Below are 24,751 nucleotides of genomic sequence, written 5' to 3'. Positions count from 1 at the left end.
TTACAGTCACATTAAAAACACAATCTGCAGCCTTTTTTGCATTTTCTGCCCCGAGAAGGCCAAAAGTACAAAATAGATTAAAATATGTTAAACAGAGCTGAAAGTATAAATAAATTTGCCTAAAATTTTAATAAATTCACAAACTTCTTGAAGGATGTGTAAAAGTTGTGCTTTTTTTGGATTAAAATATGGTAAAATACTAAAATATGTTAAACTGAGCTGAAAGCATAATCAACTTTGCCTAAATATTTAGTTGTGAATAACAGACTTACATAAATAAAATAAACTACAGATAATTATGGTCCTGACTTCTGATTGGCCAGTACAGTCAATTGCCAGTCTTTCGATTGAGTTCATCAATGAACAGTGATACTCCGACCCACCAAATTATTTTATATCTATATCTATTTTATCATTAATCAAAATAATTATTAATCAATTGACATTTTTGATTTGAAACCCATCAGGTTTGACTCGGTGCAGCAGGAGCTGAATAAAGCCTCAGCCCAGAACAAAGAGCTGCAGAGAGAGATGGAGAGACTACAGTCAGAGGTGACGCGCTACAAGAACTTCCAGCTGAAGGCGGTCAAGGATGCAGAAAAGTACAAGGAAGAGCGGGATTCTGTGTTTAATGAATACAGGCTGATCATGAGCGAGAGGGACCAGGTCATTAAAGAGGTAGACAAACTGCAGACGGGGCTGGAGGCGGCAGAGGCCCGGCTCAAAAACACCTCCTCTGAGAGAATGGTGGCCAGTGAGGAACTAGAAGCACTCAGACAGGTAACACATGCCTAATAAAAGATATCAGATATCTATGCAACATTGTTGCTCTCATCTGTGATTTGGGGAAACTCACTGTATCACTGCCGATAAATACGGTATTTAAGATTAAGGTGCTCTCTGATCAGTAAATCAGCTTTTTGTTGCCAAGTTTGTGCTAGGCAGCCACTGGTGTTTTGAAAAAGCACTTTAAATCAATAGCGTATAACTGTCGCTGACGTCTGTGTCTTTTTGTAGGAGCTAAATTCATCGCTGGTGGATCGAGACCGTGCCATCTGTGAGAGAAACGAGCTGCTGGAAAAATACTGCCATGAAGTGAAGGACAAAGCGGAGGCCCAGAAAGAGCTGAGTCAGGCCTGTAAAGACATCGAGACTGTGCGGGAGGAAAGAGATGTGGCCAGGAAAGAGAGAACCGAAGCCATCATCCAGAGAGACCAGTTACTGCGGGAATACTACCAGGCCAGACAGGTGCTTACAGTCTGGGATGCTATATCTGCTTACATTAATGACATTATTAAATGCATATTTCATATTCTAATGCTTCTGTGGAAAAAAATTCTGTGGTAGACGTTTTGGAATTTTCCAGGCCTGCTAAAGTAATATATGGAGTAATATAACGAGTAATGGAAATGTTTAAAGTAAAGTAACTCATTTTTAGTTATGCCGTTCTACTCAGTGTCTTAAAGGAGAAGTTCTCTTCCAGAGCAAAAATGTACAGATAATTTACTTACCCCCTTGTCATTCAAGATCTTTCTTTCTTCAGTCGTTAAAGATGTTTTTTTTTTGAGGCAAGCATTTCAGGATTTCTCTCCTTATAGTGGACTTCTATGGTGCCCATGAATTTGAATTTCCAAAATGCAGTTTAAATGCAGCTTCAAAGGGCTCTAAACGATCCCAGTCGAGGAAGAAGGGTCTTATCTACTGAAACATAATTAAAATAAATTGACAATTTCTATACTTTTTAACCTCAAATGCTCATCTTGTCTAGCTCTGCGTGCACTGTGTATTCTGGTATGTCAAACAATCATCCTACATCGCTGCAGAAGAACCAACCCAGCGTTTACAAAGTGAACTGTCAGAGAAGATCAAACTCCATTTACAAAAAAAGCTAGAACAGCGAAGTAGGACGATTTTGAAGTTGGAGGAGAAAATGAGATGAGAGTTTTTCAACATACTCTAACTGTCTTGAACTGAGTATGCGCAGAGCTCGACAAGATGAGCATTTGAGGTTAAAAATGTCAATCGTTTTGCTAGGTAAGACCCTTCTTTCTCGGCTGGGATCATTTAGAGCCATTTGAAGCTGCATTTAAACTGCATTTTGGAAGTTCAAACTCGTGGGCACCATAGAAGTCCACTATATAGAGAGAAATCCTGACATGTTTTCCTCAAAAAACATAATTTCTTTACGACTGAAGAAAGAAAGACATGAACATTTTGGATGGCAAGGCGGTAAGTAAATTATCTGTATATTTTTGTTCTCGAAGTGAACTTCTTTAATGTTTCAACAGTCCAGAAATTGCCCTTAGTGTGTGCAACCTTTAAGAGATGCTCTTTTTTTTTTTTAAAACCTAATCTTTAATACATGAAAATGTCATGAATATATTTTGGGTAAAAGGAATAAGATCCTGCACTCTGCAAAGCTAATTTGACAGAGCTTGTCTGGGTTGTGGAGAAAATGCTCAATAATTGAGTGTCTGCAAAAAGATGTATGAGCTGCATCTGTTCATTTATCGGGTAGTTAAGTTTTACCAGCCATTTCACTTTATCTCGTCAGTGCTGTTAGTTAAGGAAAGTGGTTTTAACATTTCTAATGCAAGTGCTTAATTCTTGTCTACAATGCACTACGAAAATAAAAGGATCAAGCGTAGAACAATGATAAAGAAGAATAAAAAATATTAATGGCTTGAAGACACAAATGTTCCAAAATCAGGAATATTCACAATCTTCATTATCAGTTACGATATTGACGATATGAAACAGTGGGTCTTTGGGCAAAAGGTGTAGTTTTTAAACTAACTACTTATTCCAACATAAAAGGTTTGACAGCATTTCACTAGATTTTTAGTGAGACTCGTTTTGTAAGCCTGTTTTCGTTGAAGCTGAAGTTTTCCTTCAAAATAAAAGATCTAATCCCTAATGTAATGTAAAGCAAAAATAATATACATATGAAATATTACATTACAATTTATTTTAAAGTACAATTGTTTTACAATATATGGCTATTAATGTCATTGTTGTTGTTGTTATTATTATATTCTAATTTGTTTGACTTCATAAAACACCAGTGTGAATGTAATTTACACTGAAACAGTTTTCTTAGTTAAGCGTTAGTCATGGGTTGGCACTCTTAATTTTGAACTCTCAAAGTGCATTAGATAATAATAATAATTAATAATAATAATAATTTAACTTTAAAACGTACAAAATGTTAATTTCTTCTCAATTATTGTTTTTTTTAAATCGCAATAAATATTGTATTGTGGACTTTATATTGCAATATTCGTATCGTGAGGTTTTTCACAAAATATTGAAGCAGCACAACTGTTTTCTCCGTGTATTAAAGTCCTTTCTGAAGGATCATGTGACACTGAAGACTGGAGTAATGCTGAAAATTGAGCTTTGCATTACAGAAATAAATTACATTTTAAAATGTATTCAATTAAAGAACAGTTTTTATCAATTGTAATAATATTTCACAATTTTGCTATTTTTACTGTATTTTAAATGCATCCTTGGTGAGCATAAGCGACTTCAAAACTATACAACACCGTTATTTTCAACTCTTTAAATATAAAAACCTTTCTAATAGTTTATGCAGTAGATTCAGACTACCGTGACTCAAGACAATGTGTGTGCTTCTGCTGAACCATGCCTCAAAAGTAATATTTTTTGTATTGTATTGTATTTTGCCATTTATTATTCAGTTTTTATCGAAGATATTTATCAGCTGCTCCTCTGTCACTGCAGTTATCTGCTGTTCTTTGAGCAAAAATGTCAAAGGGACCGTTTGTGAGATAAATCTCAGGTTAAATCTCAAAGCATTGTATCCTTACCTTTTGTCCCTGCCTGTCTTGATGTCTCACACCAGTCATCACACGCAAACAAACACTACAAACCACAAAAATCTCATAAGCTGTGAGCCATTGAATTATTCTAGTAGAAAATAACCCCAAAGCAGATTTAGTTCAGATTCAGTCAGCTTGAAGCCACAGTGCCGCTAGAGTCCACTAGAGGTCTCTAACAGCTCTAGGGTAGCCGTAAACCTCAAAGCTGATATTCTCACCTCCCGGTGAAGTTAATTTAACTAATTGCACTGATATGTCTTCATTTAAGTCTTAAAATCATATTTTGGTGATGAAATCTCCTGCAAACATGAATGTTTTTGCTACAGAAACAAGACTCGGCCACTCTGGACATGGAGCGTGCCAATAAGGAGATTGACGTGTTGAGGAAACAGTGTGAGGCCATGTCCCAGGAACTGAAGGAGGCCATGCAGGAGGCCGAGGTGGCCAAGTGTCGCAGAGACTGGGCCTTTCAGGAAAGAGACAAGATTGTTGCTGAGAGAGAGAGCATACGGTAACATTTGCCACTGAAATTAATCAGTTTAGTAGTTTAATGATATGCAACTGCTGATGCTGATGCGTGAGTGTGTCTTTGTTTGTTTTTGGCAGGACTTTGTGTGATAATCTGCGCAGAGAGAGAGACCGTGCCGTCAGCGATCTGGCCGATGCCCTGCGTAACCTTGACGACATGAGGAAACAGCGGAACGATGCAGCCAGGGAACTTAAAGAGCTCAAGTAAACACTTTTTTTTTTTAGTCCTGCTTCTCTGGCAATCTGACAGTCAGTTGTTGTATAATATACAGATAATATGGGGTGTTTCATTACATTTAAAACTGACCTTTAGGTTTCAAAATTTTATTTTCACAAAGGGTCAAACAATCCAATCCAGAGTCCTAAAATAATTTATTATTTAGTCAGTGCTATGTGGCTTTGCCATTTTAAAAATAACTTTGTCTTATGTAAGTTTGCAGCCATAATAACTTGTAAATGCTGTTAATAATAATGATAATAGTAATAAACAAGGTAATAATGTAATAAAATGAATACCTTAACTAAGGCGAGACACCGCAGGTCAATAGGGTAAAAAAAATAACTAATAGTTATCACCTTACTTACCCAGTTGATTAATTGCATTGATAATTGCAAATGTTCTTTGTATTACAAGTTTTCTAAGATGTTAGGTTAAATATGCAAATGAGGCGTTATTTAATGAAATATGCGCTAATTTGCATACATTTCTAGTACAAAAAATTTGCCTGAAGTGTCTTCCCTTAAATTTACATTATGTAACATTTATTTTATTTTGTATTCACAGTGATATATATACATGGAAGTAATAATAATGTAATATTTTTAGTATGCACATAATATTAATAATAAAAATAACAGTTATAATAATAATAATAATAATAATAATAATAATAATAAATAATAATAATAATAATTATTATTATTATTAGTAGTAGTAGTAGTAGTAGTAGTATTAGTAGAGTAATAAATAACAGTTAAAAATATATTGTTTTTAATGGCATCTGTAATAACTTGTAAATGTTGTTATAATAATAATAATAATAACAATAATGATAAATTAGGTAATAATGTAATATAACTTTATTTTGTATTCACAGTAATATCTTATAAGTGCAAGTAATAATAATGTTTTATTATTATTATTAATGGAGTAATAAAAAAAAGTTTTTTATTGCATCTATAACAACTTGTAAATGCAATAATAATACAAATAATACTACTAATAAATGAGGTAATGTAATAAACATAACAATTTAAATTTACATTATCAAACTTTTATTGTATTTTGTATTCACATTGATATCTTATAAATGCAAATAATACTAATGTAAGTAACAATATTATTTTTAGTATGCATGTAGTAATAATAATAATAATAATAATAATAACAACAATATTAATAATAATAATAATAAAATAAAAAAAAATATATATATATATATATAAAAAAAAATATATATATATATATATATATATATATATATATATATATATATATATATATATATATATATATATAAATCTCCTTAATAAATAAATAACACTTACAAATGAAGCAAACAGCATCTATAATAACTTAATGTTATAATAATATTAATGATAATAATAATAATAATAATAAATGAGGTAATAATTGTATTTTGTATTCACAGTGATATGTTATAAAAGCAAATAATAATAATGTTTTTTTTAATAATGTAAGTAATATTGTTTTTAGTATGCATATAATACTACTACTACTACTACTACTAATAACTATTATTATTATATACTTATTACAATTTAAAAAATGAAGGAAAAATGCATCTATAATAAAAGTGTAATTATAGTAGTAATAAATGAGGTAATAATGTAATAAACATAACTTAACAAATTAAATTTGCATTATGAAACATTTATTGTATTTTGTATTCACAGCGATATCTTATAAATGCAAGTACTAATAATGTAAGCAATATTATTTTACTATGCATATACTACTACTACTACTAATAATAATAATAATTGTTGTTATTATTATTGTTATATATTTATTATTATTTATATCTTATAAATGTTAAATAATATAGTAATGTTCTTTTTAGTATGCATATTATTATAATAATAATAATAATAATAGTTATTATTATTATTATTATTAATGAAGTAATTAATAACATTTAGTATTTTTTTAAATGACATATAACTTATACATACAATAATTATAATAAATAAGTAATAATGTAATATACATAATAACAAATAAAATGTACATTATGAAACATTTATTGTATTTTGTATTTTTAGAATGCATGTAATAATATTATTATTAATAATAATGGTGATGATGATGACGAATGGGGTAATAAATAAGTAATATTAAATTGGAAAAATTCATAAAGTAAATATTTTCTTTTAAACTGCATCTATAATAATTTGTAAATGCAATAATAATAATAATTTATAATAATAAGTAGTAGTAGTAGTATGAGTGGTTAAATGAATAAATGTGTGAATGAATAATGTAATAATGCAAATATACAATGCAATTAATAAATACATAGATGAATAAGAAGTAAGAAATTAATAAGAATAGCATTCTTAAGGATAAGAAGAAATGAATAAATAGCTAAGTCAGCCAGTTTGCAAAATAATGTTCTAAATAATGTAGCAACTTTTAAATAGATATAGATAGATGAATAAATGTAATGATTTGAAATGTGCATTTCTATCCCCTGCATATGAATGACAGGCAGCAAATAATTTTGCACTTACAATGCCCAATTATATTAATTTGTGGCAATTGGATCATGACCCTAGTAGAATTAATTTTGGGTCCTATTTTACTAATCAGTAACCAGATTCAGTCCCTTTTCTTTTTGATCAAATTCCTGCATCAGACGCCCCCTAGTGGGTAGTCCACTCCTGCCAAAACTCCAGAGCACCCCACCCTCTTGCAGTAGACTTTTCTTAAGTTTTTTTATGTCACTGATGCCCTCCAGGCTTTCCTCTCTCTGAGTCTATGAATCTTAGTGACAGTTTGCCAGTATTCCCCAACTACTTGATCCTGTTTTTTTTTTCTGTCCAATTTTAAGGTTTGACCTTGATGCCGCTTTTATAACATCTCCATCTAGCACAGGTGTTACAGATTGCACAAACTGCGGCATTAGATGCCCTGATGCCAACCCGTATCATCCAGAATGCCTGTAAGACAGGCTTGCCCAGTCTTGCATCAGCAGCTCTTCAAACAAAGAGAGATGGTCTTCACAAAGACTGTTGACATTTGACATTCTTGCTGTTTTGTATTGGGTTTTGTGGGTGTGAAGAAGAATTAGATGAGTGTTTGGAGAGATGAGAGAGAAAGTGGTCTGTCTTGTTTTGTGCTCTCTCTACTAATAAAGGGAGAAGATGGAGAGCCAGTTGGAGAAGGAGGCGCGTTTTTGCCAGCTAATGGCTCACAGCTCCCATGATTCAGCCATAGACACAGACTCATTAGAATGGGAGACGGAGGTGGTGGAGTTTGAGAAGGATCGGGTAAGAATACAAAAATCCCAAAGCAGAACAGCTAAAAGTCATGAGGAATAATGCATTGATCTTACGTGTGTGAGAAATATTTATATTAATGCTTTTCCAGGCTTTAAAAAGTATTTAAAAAATCTGAAAAAAAGAAAATACATACACTACCGGTCAAAAGTTTGGGGTCAGTAAGAGTTGTAATGTTTTTAAAGAAAGTCTCATATGCTCATCAGTGCTGCATTTATTTAATCAAAAATATAGAAAAAAACTGTAATACTGTGAAATGTTATTACAATATAAAATAATGGTTTCTATTGTAATATACTTTAAAATTGTATTTTTTCCTGTGATGCAAAGCTGGATTTTCATCAGCCATTACTTCAGTCTTAAGTGTCACATGATCCTTCAGAAATCATTCTAATATACTGATTTATTATTAGAATGATCTATTTTGGATCTATATTGGATTATAGATTGCAACAGTTGCCCTGCAAAGTATTTATTTAGAAATTGTGATATTTTTTCAGGAATTTTGGATGAATAAAAAGCTCAAAAGAACAGCATTTATTCAAAATATAAATATTTTCTAACAATGTAAGTATTTGCTAGCACTTTTTATCAATTTAACACACCCTTGGTGAATAAAAGTATTAATTTCTTTCAAAAAAAAAAAAAAAAGAAGAAGAAAAATTTACTGACCCCAAACTTTTGACCGGTAGTGTATGTAACACTATATTTTATAGTTCTGTTTTCCATGAACAATTTTTTGTGCTTTCTATAATAATAACGTACAGTGCCCTCCACTAATATTGGCACCCTTGATAAATATGAGCAAATGTGGCTGTGAAAATATATCTGCATTGTTTCTTTTTGATCTTTCATTCAAAAAAAAAGTCACACAATTCTAACCTATCATTGAAGTAAAACAATGGAAAGAGACAAATCTCATTATGAAAAAAATGTTTTTCTCTAGTTCACAGTGGCCATAATTATTGACACCCAATTATTAAAAACATATTTTTTCCAAGATAACAGCTCTGAGTTTTTTCCTATAATGTCTAATGAGTTTGGAGAACACCTGACAAGAGATCACCATTCCTTCATACAGAATCTCTCCAGATTCTTCAGATTCCCTGCTCTTCTCTTCTGTTCACCTCACTCAGGTCAGGGAACTGGGATGGCTATGGCTTCATTTTTGGACCAACCCATTTGGTGGGTTTGCTGCCAAAAAGCTCTTTTTTTTTTATCTGACTATAGAAGCCAGTCCTGTTTGAAGTTCCAGTCGTGTCTGACAACTGAATATGCTGGAGTTTGTTTTTGGATGAGCGAGGAGGATTTTTCTTAAAACTCTTCCGAACAACATGTGGTGATAAAAGGGCTGTTTGATATATTTTTGACCCCAAGAATAAACTAATCTCTGCAATTCTTCAGTTGTGATCCTTGGAGAGTCTTTGGCCACTCAAACTCAAACATAGGACGACAACGACACACGTCCTCTTCCAGGCAGATTTGTAACATCTTTAGTTGATTGGAGCTTCTTAATTATTGCCCTGATGATGTAAACAGGGATTTTGATGGATTTTGAATGCTTCAGTTATTTTCTTACAGCCACTTTCTATTTTGTGAAACTCAACAATCTTGTTCTGCAAGATATATATTCTTTGGGTTTACTCCTTGTGATGGATCATTAAAGTTCAGAGAAGTTCACTTCCAGAACAAAAATTTAGGATAATGTACCTGCCCCCTTGTCATCCAAAATGTTCATGTCTGCCTTTCGTGAGGAAAACATTTCAGGATTTTTCTCCATATAGTGGACTTCTGTGGTGCCCCAGTTTGAACTTCCAAAATGCAGTTTAAATGCGGCTTCAAACAATCCCAAATGCGGTTGTAAACGATCCTAGCCGAGGAAGAAGGGTCTTATCTAGCGAAAACATTTTTTTTTTAAATGACTAAGCGCTCAGCCTGAACTTGGTTCAAGACAGTTGTCGAAAAACTTATTTTCTCCCTCAAATTCAGAATCGTTCAGAATCAGGTTAAAAAGTATATAAATTGCATTTTTTTTTTTAAATAACCGATCAGTTCGCTAGATAAGACCCTTCTTCCTCGGCTTGGATTGTTTACAACCGCATTTGGGATTGTTTGAAGCCGCATTTAAACTATATTTTGGAAGTTCAAACTCGGGGCACCATAGAAGTCCACTATATGGAGAAAAATCTTAAATGTTTTTCTCAAAAAACTGTTTTTTTTTACGACTGAAGAAAGAAAGACATGAACATTTTGAATGTTGGAAAAAATTAAAAAAAAAAATTGTTCTGGAAGTGAACTTCTCCTTTAAGCGAATTTTGGCCTTTATGGTCCCTCATATTTATAATTCTATGGAACAGAAAGTCATGGCTGGACAATTTCATGCTCCTAGTCACCCTGGTGTGCTATAAAAATGTAAATATGAATGGGAATATGGGAGTGAGATTTTCCTCCCACTTTCGTTTTACTTCAATGAAAGGTTAGAATTTTGTGAGTTTTTGAACGGATCATCAACAGGATAAACAATGCAGATTTATATTCACAGCTGCAATTGCTCATATTTACCAAGGGTGCCAATGTTAGTGGAGCTCACTGTAACTTCGTACGAATCCAATATGTAACCATAAACCTAAATTTAACCCATATAGTTACTAGCGCTGCCCCCTAATAGTCAGCTAACTGTTATTCGATGAGAAGAGGCTTGGTCAATCGAAATTTTATTAGTTGCTTCCACAGGAAGTGACGAAGTCACGCAGTCCATGGCAGACAGATCGTTACCTGCTGGTCTGTGTGGTAATATAGTACATCAGGCAGGACATCTAAACGCTTGCCTATCATTTATCGGCCTTAAATATGGCTTTTCGTCTGAAAGATGTATGTAGTAGCAACTTTTCATTGCAGCTGTAATGTTAACCTAGAAAAATGTGCGCTATTCAAGTGTTTGTGTGGAGTATGGAAGCTGAACAGTAGTGTGTTCACTGCATGACAGATGGAGGCGCCAGTGCGGTCACTGGCTTTTAAAATACGTAATTTTTGGTCATACAGACAAAAGTAATACATCTTTCGAATCTGTAAATATTCTACGTTTATTTGTGTGCACTCACAATAACAACAAAACATTGCACTTTTGTAAAATAAAGCAAACAAGGACGTGATTTCTGGCATCTCGGTCTCTGAACTTGTGTGTGAAACATCAAAACTGTGTATACTTGTGTTACAGACATGAAAAATATATCTATAGGGAGTGAAAAGTCTACTTTTAAATGAACTAATTCAAATAGAAAACAAATATTCTCAGATTATGTGATTGGTATGAAATACAGGCGCATCTACTACTGCGGAGATGACAAGTCATTGGAGAGTCATCTCTTAAATTGAAAACAAAGAAGGCACTAGTTTATCAATAAATCATGAAAACGTTAATGCAGTCTCCTTGCTGTTTTCCCCTGCACATTCATAATTGTTATACCTGCCAGTCCGCTGTGGCAAGCTGTTTTTGTGTGTGCTTGAGCGCTTATTAGGCTATGTAGGCAGTTAAAGGCTCATGATTGATTTTATGATTATGATTTATATGGGTTATTAATAAACATGCAACTAAAAGTCGACTAATGCTTTAAATGAATGATGTCTAGTCAACTAGAAAAATAGTTACCTTAAGCTGGGTTTCTGCAAGTCTTAAAAATGTTTGCAGGTCGCTCTTTAACAAATTAAGAGCTAAAAGATCTTAAATCAGAGCAGAGAGTCTTAATTTTGTGAAGTCTGTATTAAATGTTGCATACATTGTTAAAAATGAATATCTTTTGCAGTATTTTTTGCCTTGTTTGCCAATACAAATATTTAAACATTCTTAAGTTGAGATATATTTACTAGAGACAAATTGAAGATATGAAGTCTTGTTTTCTAACAGACTGAACAAAATTGAGTTTGTTTAAAACGAGAACAAATATCTGACAATGGGGTATGAACGCTAGTTTTTCATTGCAATCAAATTGATTTTTCTAAGCCTATTGGCACATTTTTTTGTAATTTTCTTTCTTAAGTAAATGTATCTTGATTAAAAAAATCTTTAGACATTTGCACTAGAAAACAAGGCAAAATTACTGAAGAAAAAAATATTCTTTGCAGTCTTATCAGAAGATGATGTATTGGATTTTGTGTTTCAAACTTTAAAGTAATAGAATATTTTGTCATATAATTAAGGAAATTATCACCAGTTGCCAGATTAACACCAATAACTTTTAGGTATCTGTAAATGTTTTCTAATTTTGATCAAAGTTCTTCTTTAAATATCTAATTTTTAAGTTTTTTTATACTGTGCTTCAGAATACAATCAATTTATGAAATATGCTTTTAAACTGCCCTTCTACTCCTGTTAGGATAACTTTAAATAGGACTAAGCAGTGACCTCGAAATTTAGGAAATTATACGTCTTAATTTCATGAAGTCATTGCATTAAATGATGCATGCATTGTGAAAAATGAATGTCTTTCTCAGTATTTTTCCAGTACAAATGTTTAAACATCCTTAAGTCGAGATATATTTACAAGAAACAAATTGAAGATACAAAGTCTTGTTTTTTAACAAACGGAACAAAATCGAGTTTGTTTAAAACAAGAACAAATATCTGTCAGTGGGGTATGAAAACTAGTTTTCCCTTGAAATTGAATTGATTTTTCTAAGCCCATTGGCACATATTTGTTGATATTTTGTACATTTCCTACCATAAATATATCAAAGCTTAATTTTTAGTTAGTAATATGCATCGCTAAGAACTTAATTTGAACAACTTTAAAGGCGATTTTCTCAATATTTACATTTTTTTGCACCCTCAGGTTCCAGATTTTCAAATAGTTGTATCTTGGCTAAATATTGTCCTGTATTAACAAACCATACAGCAAAGGAAAGCTTATTTATTCAGCTGATGTATACAGTGCCTTGAAAATTTATTCATTCCCCTTCATTTTTTTCACATTTTGTTATGTTGCTGCCTTATGTTAAACTACTTTAAATTACTTTTTTGTCCCACATCAATCTGCACTCCCTACTCCATAATGGCAAAGCAAAAAATAGGTTTTTAACATTTGTGCAAATTTATTTAAAAAAAAAAAAAACTGAAAAGATCCCGTTGCATAAGTACTCATACCCTTTTCTGGGACACTCAAAATTTAGCTCAGGAGCATTCATATTGCTTCTAGATGTTACTACACTTCGAGTGGAGTTAAAATGTGGCAAATTCATTTGAATGAGTATGATTTAGAAAGGCACAAAACCCAAGTCCTGAGGTCAAGATAACTGCCTGTAGAGCTCAGTGACAGACTTGCGTTAAGGCTATTATCTAGGGAAGAGTTCAGAAAAAAATCTGCTGAATTGAAGGTTCACACAGAAGCATTATCCATAATGGAAGACGATTGGAACAACTAGGACTCTAGAAAATGTCTGCCAGCCCCCATCCAAGCTGACAGAGCTTATTTCAGTGTTTTATTTTTAATAAATTTGTAAAATTTACACTCCATACACCATAATAATGACAAAGCAAAAACCAGATTTGCAAATTTTACAAATTTATTAAAAATAAAACACTGAAATAAGTACATTGCATAAGTATTCATACCCTTAACTCAGTACATAGTTGAAGCACCTTTACAGCCTCAAGTCTTTTTGGGTATGATGTGACAAGCTTTGCACATCTGCATTTGGCAATTATCTGCCATTCTTTGCCTCACCTTTTCACCTCTCCATCTCTGTCAGCTTGGATGGGGGCTGGCAAACATTTTCTAGAGTCCTAGTTGTTCCAATCGTCTTCTATTATGGATAATGCTTCTGTGAACCTTCAATGCAGCAGATTTTTTTTCTGAACTCTTCCCTAGATCATCGCCTTAACGCAAGTCTGTCACTGAGCTCTACAGGCAGTTATCTTGGTTTTTGCTCTGATATACATTTTCAGCTGTTAGACCTTTTCTGAGAGGTGTGTGTCTTTCTAAATCATACTCATTCAAATGAATTTGCCACAGTTTAACTCCACTCAAAGTGCAGTAACATCTAGAAGTAATATGAATGCTCCTGAGCTAAATTTTGAGTGTCCCAGAAAAGGGTATGAATACTTATGCAACGGGATCTTTTCAGTTTTTTATTTTTAATAAATTTGCACAAATGTTAAAAACCTATTTTTTGCTTTGCCATTATGGAGTAGGGAGTGTAGATTGATGTGGGGTAAAAAGTAATTTGAAATAGTTTAACATAAGGCAGCAACATAACAAAATGTGAAGAAAAAAATGAAGGGGTATGAATAATTTCGCAAGGCACTGTAAATCTCAATTATAAAGGGTCAAAAATTGACCCTTATGACTGGTTTTGTGGTCCAGGGTCGAAAATGTTCTTAAACAGGTCTTACCTTCATGGTTCCAGGATGCTCATTCACATCTTTTGACCTTCAAGTGTAATTTTTGTCTTATTGTCTACCTCCATTCAGAGAGGTCTCATCTGTCTCTCCATCGTTGTCTTCCCAACAGGACGACATGGATTTGAAGGCAATGGGGTTTGATATCGCAGAAGGGGTGAATGATCCATATTTACCAGGGGACTGTGGGATATTTGTGACCAGAGTGGACAAAGGAAGTATCGCGGATGGAAGATTGAGGTGGATTCAGATATTGAGTGTTTTTCAGATAATGGCCTCTGGAATGATTACACGCTCATTTCCCTGCTCACAATTTTGTCCTGACCAGCCGTGCCTCTCTCTCAATAGGGTGAATGATTGGCTGCTGAAGATAAATGATGTGGACCTGACTAACAAAGACAGGAAGCAGGTCATCAAAGCTGTACTTAATGGAGGAGGGCTGATCAATATGGTCGTTCGCAGGAGGAAATCTTTAGGTGGAAGACTGGTTACTCCTGTCCACATTAATCTTATCGGACACAAAGGTATCACTTACTTCTGCAGCATCCCATGACTCATTTGACCATTTCTCTGACTAATTTCCTTTGTTTTCTTATTAATGACCTTTAAATTTGCTCTCTCAGATGCTGGTATCACTCTTGAGGGTGGCGTATACGTGGCTGCTATCGCACCGGGCAGCCCAGCTGCCAGAGAGGGATCTCTTACCATCGGAGACCGCCTGATTGCCGTGAGTCATCAAGCAGTCATGCGATCCTTCCTCAAATTGAAGGAAGATCGCTGCTGTCAAGGATCCAATTTGCTCTTATAAAAGTGTGACCTTAACTCTCATTACAACCTCCTAAATGAAGCAGATTTTTAATCCAGTTCCTTATCTTAAATGCATTGGGCCCATTAGATGAGCTGCCAATCAGATCTATTCCTCTCCTTAAATGGAGGTGATGTGTATAAGACAGGTGATGTGCTAAGCGATAGCTGTCACTCTGGTGATAAGTAACACAGATGTTAATCCTGAGAGTGGATCAGGTGTTGCTTTTGAGTCCTTGCTAGATACTGAGTGTAAGATATCTGTAACCTTTTGGCTCTGATATTGGCCATGTCATACGGCTCAATCAGGAGTGCTACATTTGCTGGTTCTTATTATTAAAGGGATAGTTAAGCATAAGCAGAGAAATTAAGGAAATTTATAAGTGGCTGCTTTTTTCAATATAATGAAAGTAAATGAGGACTAAGACTTGTGAACTTCAAGAAAGTCTTCTAAATCCATACGATAGCTGAATCTGAGAAACGGACCAGTGTTATTTTTCAAAGTTATAGTTTTTTATAATTTTTTTCAACTAGCTCTTATTTTTATGTTCAGTATGTTTCAGTTTGCATTTTAATTTGTTGTATTTTTAGCAACTTCTAAACTTTTTAATTAATTTATATTTCATTTTTTGATTTTATTTAATTTAGTAATGTTAGTATTCTAGTCAGCCATACTTATTTCACTTAGTTGACATGATTTGTTTTGTTTAGTTTAAGTTTGTACTTTTTTGTTTGTTTTTTATTTATTTTTTTTAATTTGAGCTTTAATTTTCTATTTTATTTTAATTTTTATTTTATTTGAGCATTATTTTTATTTTTTTAGCTTTATTTTAATTTTTAGCCAGTTTTTATTTATTTACATTCACGTTTTTGTTTTATTTAATTTAGTAGTGTTAGTATTTAGCTAAACTTATTTCAGTTAGTTGCCCTGCATTTCTAAATTAAATTTTTATTAAAATATTAAATATTTTATTTTATTTTATTTTATTTTATTTTATTTTTTATTATTATCATTATTTTTTATTTTTAGCAATTTCTAAATGGTTTTAATGTATTTATTTTCCATTTTTTTAATGAAATTAGTAACGTCAGCTGGATTTATTTCAGTTAGTTGGCAAGCTTTCCAAAATTTAATGTAGTTTGTTTTTCATGTAATATTTATTTTATTTTACTTTGTTTTATTTTATTTGAGTTTTTATGTTTAATAAAATTATTTGAGTTTTAATTTTTGTTGCAATTTCTAAACCGTTTTAATTTATTTATTTTTTCAGTTTTTGTTTTTTATTTAATTTATTGATGTTAGTATTCATCCAAACTTATTTTAGTTACTTGCCAAGCATTTCTAAATTTCAGTTTAGCTGAAGTTTTTAATTTAATATTTAATTTATTTTATTTGAGCTTTGATTATATATTTTTTAAAGGTTTATTTTTTTATTTTATGTTCTTTTATTGATTTTTATTTATTATATATATTTTTTTTGCCATTTCTTAACTGTTTGAACTTTTTTTTTTTTTTTTTTTTTCGCTTTTTGGTTTTATTTATTTCAGTAATGCTAGTATTCAGCTTATTTCAGTTAGTTGCCAAGCCTTTCCAAATTTGAATTTAAAGTTTTTCTTTTTAATTTTTTTTTTGTTTATTTGAGCTTCAGTTTATTTTTTATTTTATTTGAACTTCCTTTTATTTTTTTATTTTGTTATTTTATTTAAAACTTTTTTTTATTAAACTTTTTTTATTTTATTTTATTTTACCTTTATTTTATTTTTGGTTTTATTTTAGTATTTTATTAAGCTTTATTTCAATTTTTAGCCATTTCTAAACAGTTTTTACTTCTTTATTTTCCAGGTTTTTGGTTTTATTTAATTTAGTGATGTTAGTATTCAGACAAACTTATTTCAGTTAGTTGCCAACCATTTCCAAATTTTAATTTAGTTTAGGTTTTTCATTTAATTTCTATTTTACTTTTTAATTTTATTTATTTTATTCTGTTATTTTATTTGAGCTTTATTTTAATTTAGAAAAAATGCTTTTTAATAGATTTAGGTAAAAGTTTGATGTCTGATAGCACTAAATGTTTTAGAGCTATTTTCATTTGACTAGTCAAAGACTAGAAATATAGTGCACAAGTAGTATAGTCTATTTTACGATGCTGCAAGGTGCTTTTTGCTATTCTAAAGCTTAAAGGCCCGAGTCTCTTTCAAGTTTCCTTAAAAGGCCAGTACAATTATTCAACATTTCCTCTGTCTGTGCTTCACAGAAGTCAGTTTAGGTTTGGACCGACTTCAGAGTGAGTAAACCTTGCCAGAATATATTTCTGAGTGCAATATTTCTTTATGTTTAAAAAGATGGAAGGCTTTATCTGAACTGGAGATCTTAAAAGTGCACCGTACTTTCATTCGCCAGGCATCTCTTTGTCTCTGTTCTCAAGTTTCCGAAGTCATTTCTGGGTTTGAAAATAGAAGGATTGAAAAGTCTGCTGGCACTTTTCTTTTGGTGAAGCGCTGACCTAAATTTCTCTCTCCCTAGATAAATGGGATCGCTCTGGATAACAAATCTCTGAGTGAATGTGAGGCTCTGCTGAGGGGCGGCAGGGACTCGCTCGCTCTCTCCCTCATGAAGGTGATTGTTCTCTCACTGTCTGAGCGTGTGTGCCGCTCTCATTACCACATGCCAAGGTGCTGCCGTGACATTTATTCCAAGTCGTGTTTGAGACGGCTGAGTCTGAGTTGGAATACCAACTCGGAGACGTTACTGAGGAAGTTAGGTTTGGAAACATGGCTAGTTTGTAGTTCTCATTACTGCTTTCAGTAATCATCTGAGAATTTGCTAAGAACCTCTGTAAATTAATGCTTTTTTAGGCTAATTAACTATAGGTATTGTTTTTCAGTGGTTTTAAACATTAAAAAAAATATATTTCTCATTAATAGTTACATCAGATACTCTGAAATCATAAACACAGCATTTTATAACTTTATATTTTCCAAATGCCCTCATTCACAAATAATCATGAAGAGCATGAAGTGTGGTGGAACTTCATGAAACAAACTAACTTCAGGAAAAAGTCAGTTTGTTATTGAATCAAAGAGTTCACCCAAAAATAAAAATTCTGTCATTAATTACTCATCCTCGTGTCATCCCAAATCCGTTAAACCTTTGCTCATCTTCAGAACACAAAATAAGACTTTTTTGATGAAATTCAAGAGCTTTCTGACCCTTTGGATTTGTGTTCTGAAGATCAACGAAGGTCTTACAGGTTTGGAAGGACATTAATGACAGAATTTTCATTTTTGGGTGAGCTAGACCTTTAAATAAACCCTAGGAGATCTGTGGCTGGCTAGATGGACAAATCCAAGCTGGTTTTGATCAGGTTCAGTGGGTTCACAGAAATGCACTTTTCTGCTGAAGATTAATAGATCGTTATGAAAAAAAGAATGAATTTAAATGCATTTACAAAAAAACATGATTTTAAATGCTTTTACAAAAAAATAATGAAATTTAAATGCATTAACAAAAAAGCAAGAATTTTAATGCATTTACAAAAAAATCATGAATTTTATGCATTTACATAAATTGTAAATTAATGCTTTTGCAAAAATTGTGAATTTAAATGCATTTACCAAAAAAATCATGAATTTAAATGCATCTACTAAAAATCATGAATTTTAAAGCATTTACCAAAACAATTCATGAAATTAAATGCATCTACTAATAAAATCATTAATTTAAATGCATCTAGCAATAAAATCATGAATTTAAATGTATTTACAAAAAATCATGAATTTAAATGCATTTACCAAAAAAAAAAAAACATGAATTTAAATGCATTTACAAGGAATAAAACTTCACTGGTGCAAATAAAATTTGAGAGGGCAGCTGAAAGAGTCAAATGTAAGTGAATTAACTAAATTTGAGTCAAAATTTAAGTTAAAAGTTGAATATCAGTTGTCAAAACATAATTGCTTGCCTGTAATGCATTAAGTATACGATATATAATTCATGTTAAAAATATTTTTTATTATAATAATTTCATGAACAATTTAATCTCTAAAAGGCTTTCACTATAAAGTTTTTTTTTTGTCATTTTTAATTTGAAACAAGTGTTACGGGGGAGTGACTTTATTGCATTAAATTTATGACCACTAAAAACCAATTCATTTTCCTGAACCTTAAGTGTGCTCAAACTAAACTAAAACTTACCTGGGTTGCCACTGAAACCAGCTTTGTGAAATAGGTCACAGTAACAATAGTGTATGTACCTCTGAAGGTTTGTTTTATTGATGTTGTGTTGTTTCATTTATGCCAGTCGTGCTGAACCTGTCCATTAACAGTTTTTTCCCCAGAGCACGTCGGGGCAGAACATCTTTGAGAGCCTGAGGGAGGCCGAGAAATCCAACGGCAGAATCCACCTGTCGGATATCCATTCACGAAACAGCAGAAACCTCAAACACAACAGCTCCACTCAAACAGACATTTACAGCGGAGACGCAGCCGGCGAGAGAAGAAAAACCAGGACTGACTTAGAGGAGAGCGGTTATTCTGAGAGGAAGGTGTTTCCGATCTCCACCTTGCACCCTAACACTCTCCGACCCGCTTCAGAGCTGGGACTGGCCCGCTACAGCGGCAGTGCCTTTCAGGAGGTCTGCTACACCCGATCGGAGTCAGTCGGCCCCGAATGCATTACTCTCGAAACCAGCCTGGAGAAGCAACACAGTGGCGGCACTTGGCCTAAAATGGTGGTGGGTGTTTCAATGTCAACTGACAGCCCGGCGCAACTCTCCATCTACAGGTCGCCCAAACAGAGAAAGCCCATTGATGCGGACACCTTCAAAAGGCCAGATATGCCTCTGCCTTTAAGAGCAGACTCCGCCCCCACACCTCCGACCCCACCCACACGTAGTGACTCCTTCAAGTTCAAGCACAAACATCAGGGCAGCTCCGCCTCTGAATCCACAATCACCACCATGTCTGTTCACGAACCCAAGCAGGAGGACCGTAACGGTAACCTGTACTTCACTGATGCGGGACGTGAGGGAAAGGTTTTGAGCTCTAGAAAGTCCTGCGAGGAGGATATCGGGCGGATGCGGCCGGAGGAACCGGAGGTGAAACGTCCGAGGCCCAAATCGGCCCCGGCGCTCAGGCGCAGGATGACTCCTCAGTCCATTCCTCTCCAGAGCTTCCAGGTGAATTTATAGATCCACTGGGCTTGACACAGCCAGCCGTCCTGCCTGTTTTAATTAGCCTCGCAGCCTGAGATTGATCTCCCACTGCACTGGGAGGAAAGAAAGAGGGGGAGAGAACATTAGAAATGCTGACGCACGCCTCCTGATGAAACGTAGAAGATTAGCTAAGCGCTATTATATTAGTATGAATAATCTATAATATTCATTTTCTAATTATAGTGTTTTTCATTTACATCTATTATTTTATTACTGAAACATATATTTTAATATATCTAATAGGGTTGGGTCGATAGACGATGCCATCGTCCATCGCGATGTTTCACGTTAGACATCGTACGATGCCAGATTGGTCGACATCGCCCAACCCTAATATCTAATATTAAGACAATATGCACCTTATATTATGTTTATTATTTTATTATTATTATTTAGATTTTTTTTCTTAATCATATTTTATTAATTATCTGACATTATCATATATTGCTGCCAGAGTAAAATTTTATTGTTATATTGGTGCATATACGCTACATTTCAAAAGTTTGGGGTTAGTATGATTTTGTTTGTTTGTTTGTTTGTTTGTTTTCAATACAAGTTTTTATGGAAGCCTGTTTCTGTCACTGATTTAAAAAAAAAATTAAACTGTAAAAAGAGGTAACTGCGACTTTTTATCTCACAATGCTGACTTTTTATAGCGATTATGAGTTTACATATCTCAATTCTGACCTTTTTCTCAGAATTGTAAGATAGACACTCGCAATTGCAAAGTATAAGTCAGAATTGAGACATAAACTCGCAATTGCAAGGGGGGAAAAGTCAGAATTGCTAGTTTATGTCTCACAATTCTGACTTTGTAACTCACAATTGTGAGTTTATATTATGCAATTTTGAAAAAAAAAGTAAAATTGTGAGTTTATATCTTGCAATTGTGACTTAACTCTCAATTACAAATTTATATTTCTATTCTGAGGAAAAAAGTCAGAATTGCTAGTTTGTATCACGCAATTCTGAGAAAAAAGTAAAAATTTAGAATTTGTCACAATTCAGACTTAATTTCTCAAGTTTATATAACAATTCTGAGAAAAAAAGTTGGAATTGCAAGATATAAACTCAAAATTGCAAGGAAAAAAGTCAGAATTGTTATTTTGTATCTCACAATTTTAACTTTATAACTCGTAATTGTGAGTTTATATCACACAATTCTAAGGAAAAAAGTGAAAAGAGAGAATTGAGAATTTACGTCACAACTCTGACTTAATTAATCTTGCAATTCCAACTTTTTTCTCAGAATTGTGATATAAACTCAGTTCTGAGAAAAAAGTTGGAATTGCAAGATATAAACTTGCAATTGCAAGGAAAAAAGTCAGAATTGTTATTTTGTATCTGTGAGTTTATATCACATAATTCTAAAAATAAATAAAAATTGAGAGTTCATATCCTGCAATTCTGACTTTATAACTTGCATTTCTGACTTTATAACTCTAAAATGTGAGTTATTTCTTGCAATTCATGCAATTACAAGTATATATCCCACAATTCTGAGAAAAAAGTCAGAATGTTTTTTTTTTATTCAGTGGCAGAAACAGGCTTCCATAAGTTTCTTTTGTTCACTACAGCTGCATATTATTACTATTTAAATTTCTACTATTTAATTTATTTATTTAATTTTTTAAATTACAAAAAAAAAAAATCAGCAAATTTAAATTACTAAAAAAAAATTCTGCAAAATTCAGCAAAATTTTTACTAATAAAAAACTCAGCAGTGGTTACTCCACTCTTTGGTGTCATTTGTGCTTTTATTGTATATTATGATGATATAATGAAGTAAAAAATAAAATCAACATATATTTGAATTTATATACAGTTTAAAAGTCTTTGCTGTCAATTTTGAATAATTTAAATGCATCCTTGCTGAATACAATTATTTTCTTTTAAAAACTAAAAAAAAGTCTTACTGACCCTCAACTCTTGAACAGTAGTGTAAATGACAGTGTCATTCTTATCATTCTTCCTTGTAGTTTGGAAAAAAACAACAACAATTTAACATGACTCTTTTTAACATTTTATTTGATTTAAGCTACATATATTTGAAATAGTCTTGGCTACATTGGTCAAAATGTTTCAGAGTTTCAGAGCAAAAGCATAAATGTTTTGTATCCACCTTATTTTTCAATGTGGAAGTAAGCCTATGGGTAAGACTTCCAGTCATTAGCCACTATAGAGAAATAATAACATGCAGTAAACGTTACAGTTGTTTGCACTACAAACCAGTGTGTTCGCAATTAAGATAACGCATTGAAATAATATGGTAAGACACCAATTATCAATATCAAGCAGCAAAACAAGCTGTTTCGTACAACTAAAAATAGCTGGACTTGGATGAGACCAGAAGCCAGACCCATAAAGTTTACAAATGGCCACACCTGCAAAAATAAGGTGGATATCATTTAAATGATAAAAATTCAACCAGTTATTTTTGTTAGGAGATTCTATAATATGTAGAAACATTCGTTCTAACTTCCTATAGAACTGTATGTACTGTAGAACTGTACTGCATTGACTAATGCTCTGTGTGTATTTGGCAGAGTTATTCAAATGATGGTGACTCCGTGGAGCAGAGGGAGATGCTGCGTTCCTCTCCTAATCGACCTCACAGACACAGCGTGGGTTTTGTGCCTACGGCCTATAATGGAACCCTGCCTCCCAGTGAGTTACAGCCGCCCTAATCAGAGCCCTAGTCGCCCATGGTGCATTTCAGTGTATCTCTTAAACAACACTCTTCCTACTCTCTCTGTCTTCTTTTGCTCTGTGGAGCACAGTTCATCTTTATTCCGAACAAGGCGGCCTACAAAATTAATGTTTTACTTAATTTTATGGCGTACTCAGTCCTGAATAATTGAATTGCTCATTTATGATAATCATGTAGAATATGGTTCAACGAGCTTGTTGATTCACCGAATGAAACCCATTTATAATTTTCATCTTTGAATGCTCATGCCATTGCTTAGTATGAAAATGCAGGGCTCACTTTTATGCATTTTTCTTTTTTTCTGAATCTTTCCAACAGGCTATTCTTATTGATGAGCCCTGAAAAGTCTCATATATTTACGTTTTATTGTCTCACGTAAAGATGTGAAGCACATTGTCAGGACTGTAGATTTTTGTAGAAACAGGACAAACCACTGTGGGTTCTGCTTGATGCCTGTCACATGACTATACAGTTCACATGGGGTTTGTGTGATAATGAGGTCTATTTTTACTTGATTTGAATATTCAAGCTTTGGCCATGATGGCTGCCTTCCGAGCTTCCCTGCCGTCTGCTCATCTGTCGCCCAGAGCAGCTGGCTTTATGGGTGGAACACAAGCAAAAGCTGAAGCGTGACACCAATATGCGTAGTTTTTCAAACATTAATCACGCAATTGGCATGTCTTTTGTTATGGGAAATATTAGATACAGTTGAGGTCAAAAGTTTACATACACCTTGCAAAATTTGCAAAATGTTAATTATTTGACCAAAATAAGAGGGATCATACAAAATGCATGTTATTTATTTATATAGTACTGGCCTGAATAAGATATTTCACATAAAAGACGTTTACATGTAGTCCACAAAAGAAAAAAAAAAGATTAATTTATAAAAATTACCTGTTCACAAGTTTACATAAGCTTGATTGTTAATACTGTGTTGTTGCCTGAATGATCCAGAGCTGTTTTTTTTGTTTAGTGATGGTTGTTCAGTAAAACTGCCTGCTGTTTTTCAGAATTCTTTGGTTCGCAGGTCCCACAGGTTTTTTTTTGTTGTTGTTGTTTTTTCAGCATTTTTGTGTATTTGAACCCTTTCCAACAAGGACTGTGTGATTTTGAGATCCATCTTTTGACACTGAGGACAACTGAGGGACTCATATGCAAATATTACAAAAGGTTCAAATGCTCACTGATGCTTCAGAAGGAAGCACAATGCTTTAGCAGCCAGGGGGTGAAAACTTTTGAACAGAATGAGGATGTGTACATTTTTGTTTTTATTTAGTCTAAATATCTTTTTTTTTTTTTTATTTAATGCTGCCCTTCAGAAACTACAGTAGATACTTACATGTTTTCCAGATAATAATAATAAATTAAATTTACCATGTTCTTCAAATTCAAAAGTTTCCACCCCTAAATCTTAACACATTGTTTCCTTCTGAAGCATCAGTGAGTGTTTGAACCTTTTGTAATAGTTGCATATGAGTCTCAGTTGTCCTCAGTGTAAAAATACGGATCTCAAAACCATACAGTCCTTGTTGGAAAGGGTTCAAATACACAAAAATGCTGAAAAACTGAATAATTTGTGGGACCTGAAGGATTTTTCTGAAGAACAGCAGGCGGTTTAACTGTTCAGGACAAACGAGGGACTCATGAACAACTATCACTCAACATTTTTCCTCAATGATTCCTTAAATTTGGACACTTTCTGCAGCATGGCAGAAAAAACAAGTAAAGTTT

The 24,751-nt window shown here is 33.1% G+C and overlaps 1 protein-coding gene across 1 annotated transcript in view; it reads left to right on the top strand.

Moving 5' to 3' along the window:
* Positions 1-24,751, top strand: part of dlg5a (discs, large homolog 5a (Drosophila)) — an 86,761-nt gene that overhangs the window by 27,109 nt on the left and 34,901 nt on the right. Inside the window, exons 7-17 of the mRNA XM_073834649.1 lie at positions 468-780; positions 1,018-1,248; positions 4,172-4,356; positions 4,452-4,577; positions 7,754-7,886; positions 14,402-14,529; positions 14,638-14,813; positions 14,913-15,016; positions 17,618-17,710; positions 19,420-20,271; positions 22,854-22,974. Coding sequence (XP_073690750.1) covers positions 468-780; positions 1,018-1,248; positions 4,172-4,356; positions 4,452-4,577; positions 7,754-7,886; positions 14,402-14,529; positions 14,638-14,813; positions 14,913-15,016; positions 17,618-17,710; positions 19,420-20,271; positions 22,854-22,974 — 2,462 coding nt within the window. The remainder of the gene's footprint in view (positions 1-467; positions 781-1,017; positions 1,249-4,171; positions 4,357-4,451; positions 4,578-7,753; positions 7,887-14,401; positions 14,530-14,637; positions 14,814-14,912; positions 15,017-17,617; positions 17,711-19,419; positions 20,272-22,853; positions 22,975-24,751) is intronic.

The sequence above is a fragment of the Garra rufa genome, chromosome 2 (genome assembly GCF_049309525.1).
Source record: "Garra rufa chromosome 2, GarRuf1.0, whole genome shotgun sequence".
In the NCBI taxonomy this organism is placed as follows: domain Eukaryota; kingdom Metazoa; phylum Chordata; class Actinopteri; order Cypriniformes; family Cyprinidae; genus Garra; species Garra rufa.
The sequence above is the reverse complement of the archived record's forward strand: the minus strand, read 5'-3'. Positions and strand labels throughout refer to the sequence as shown.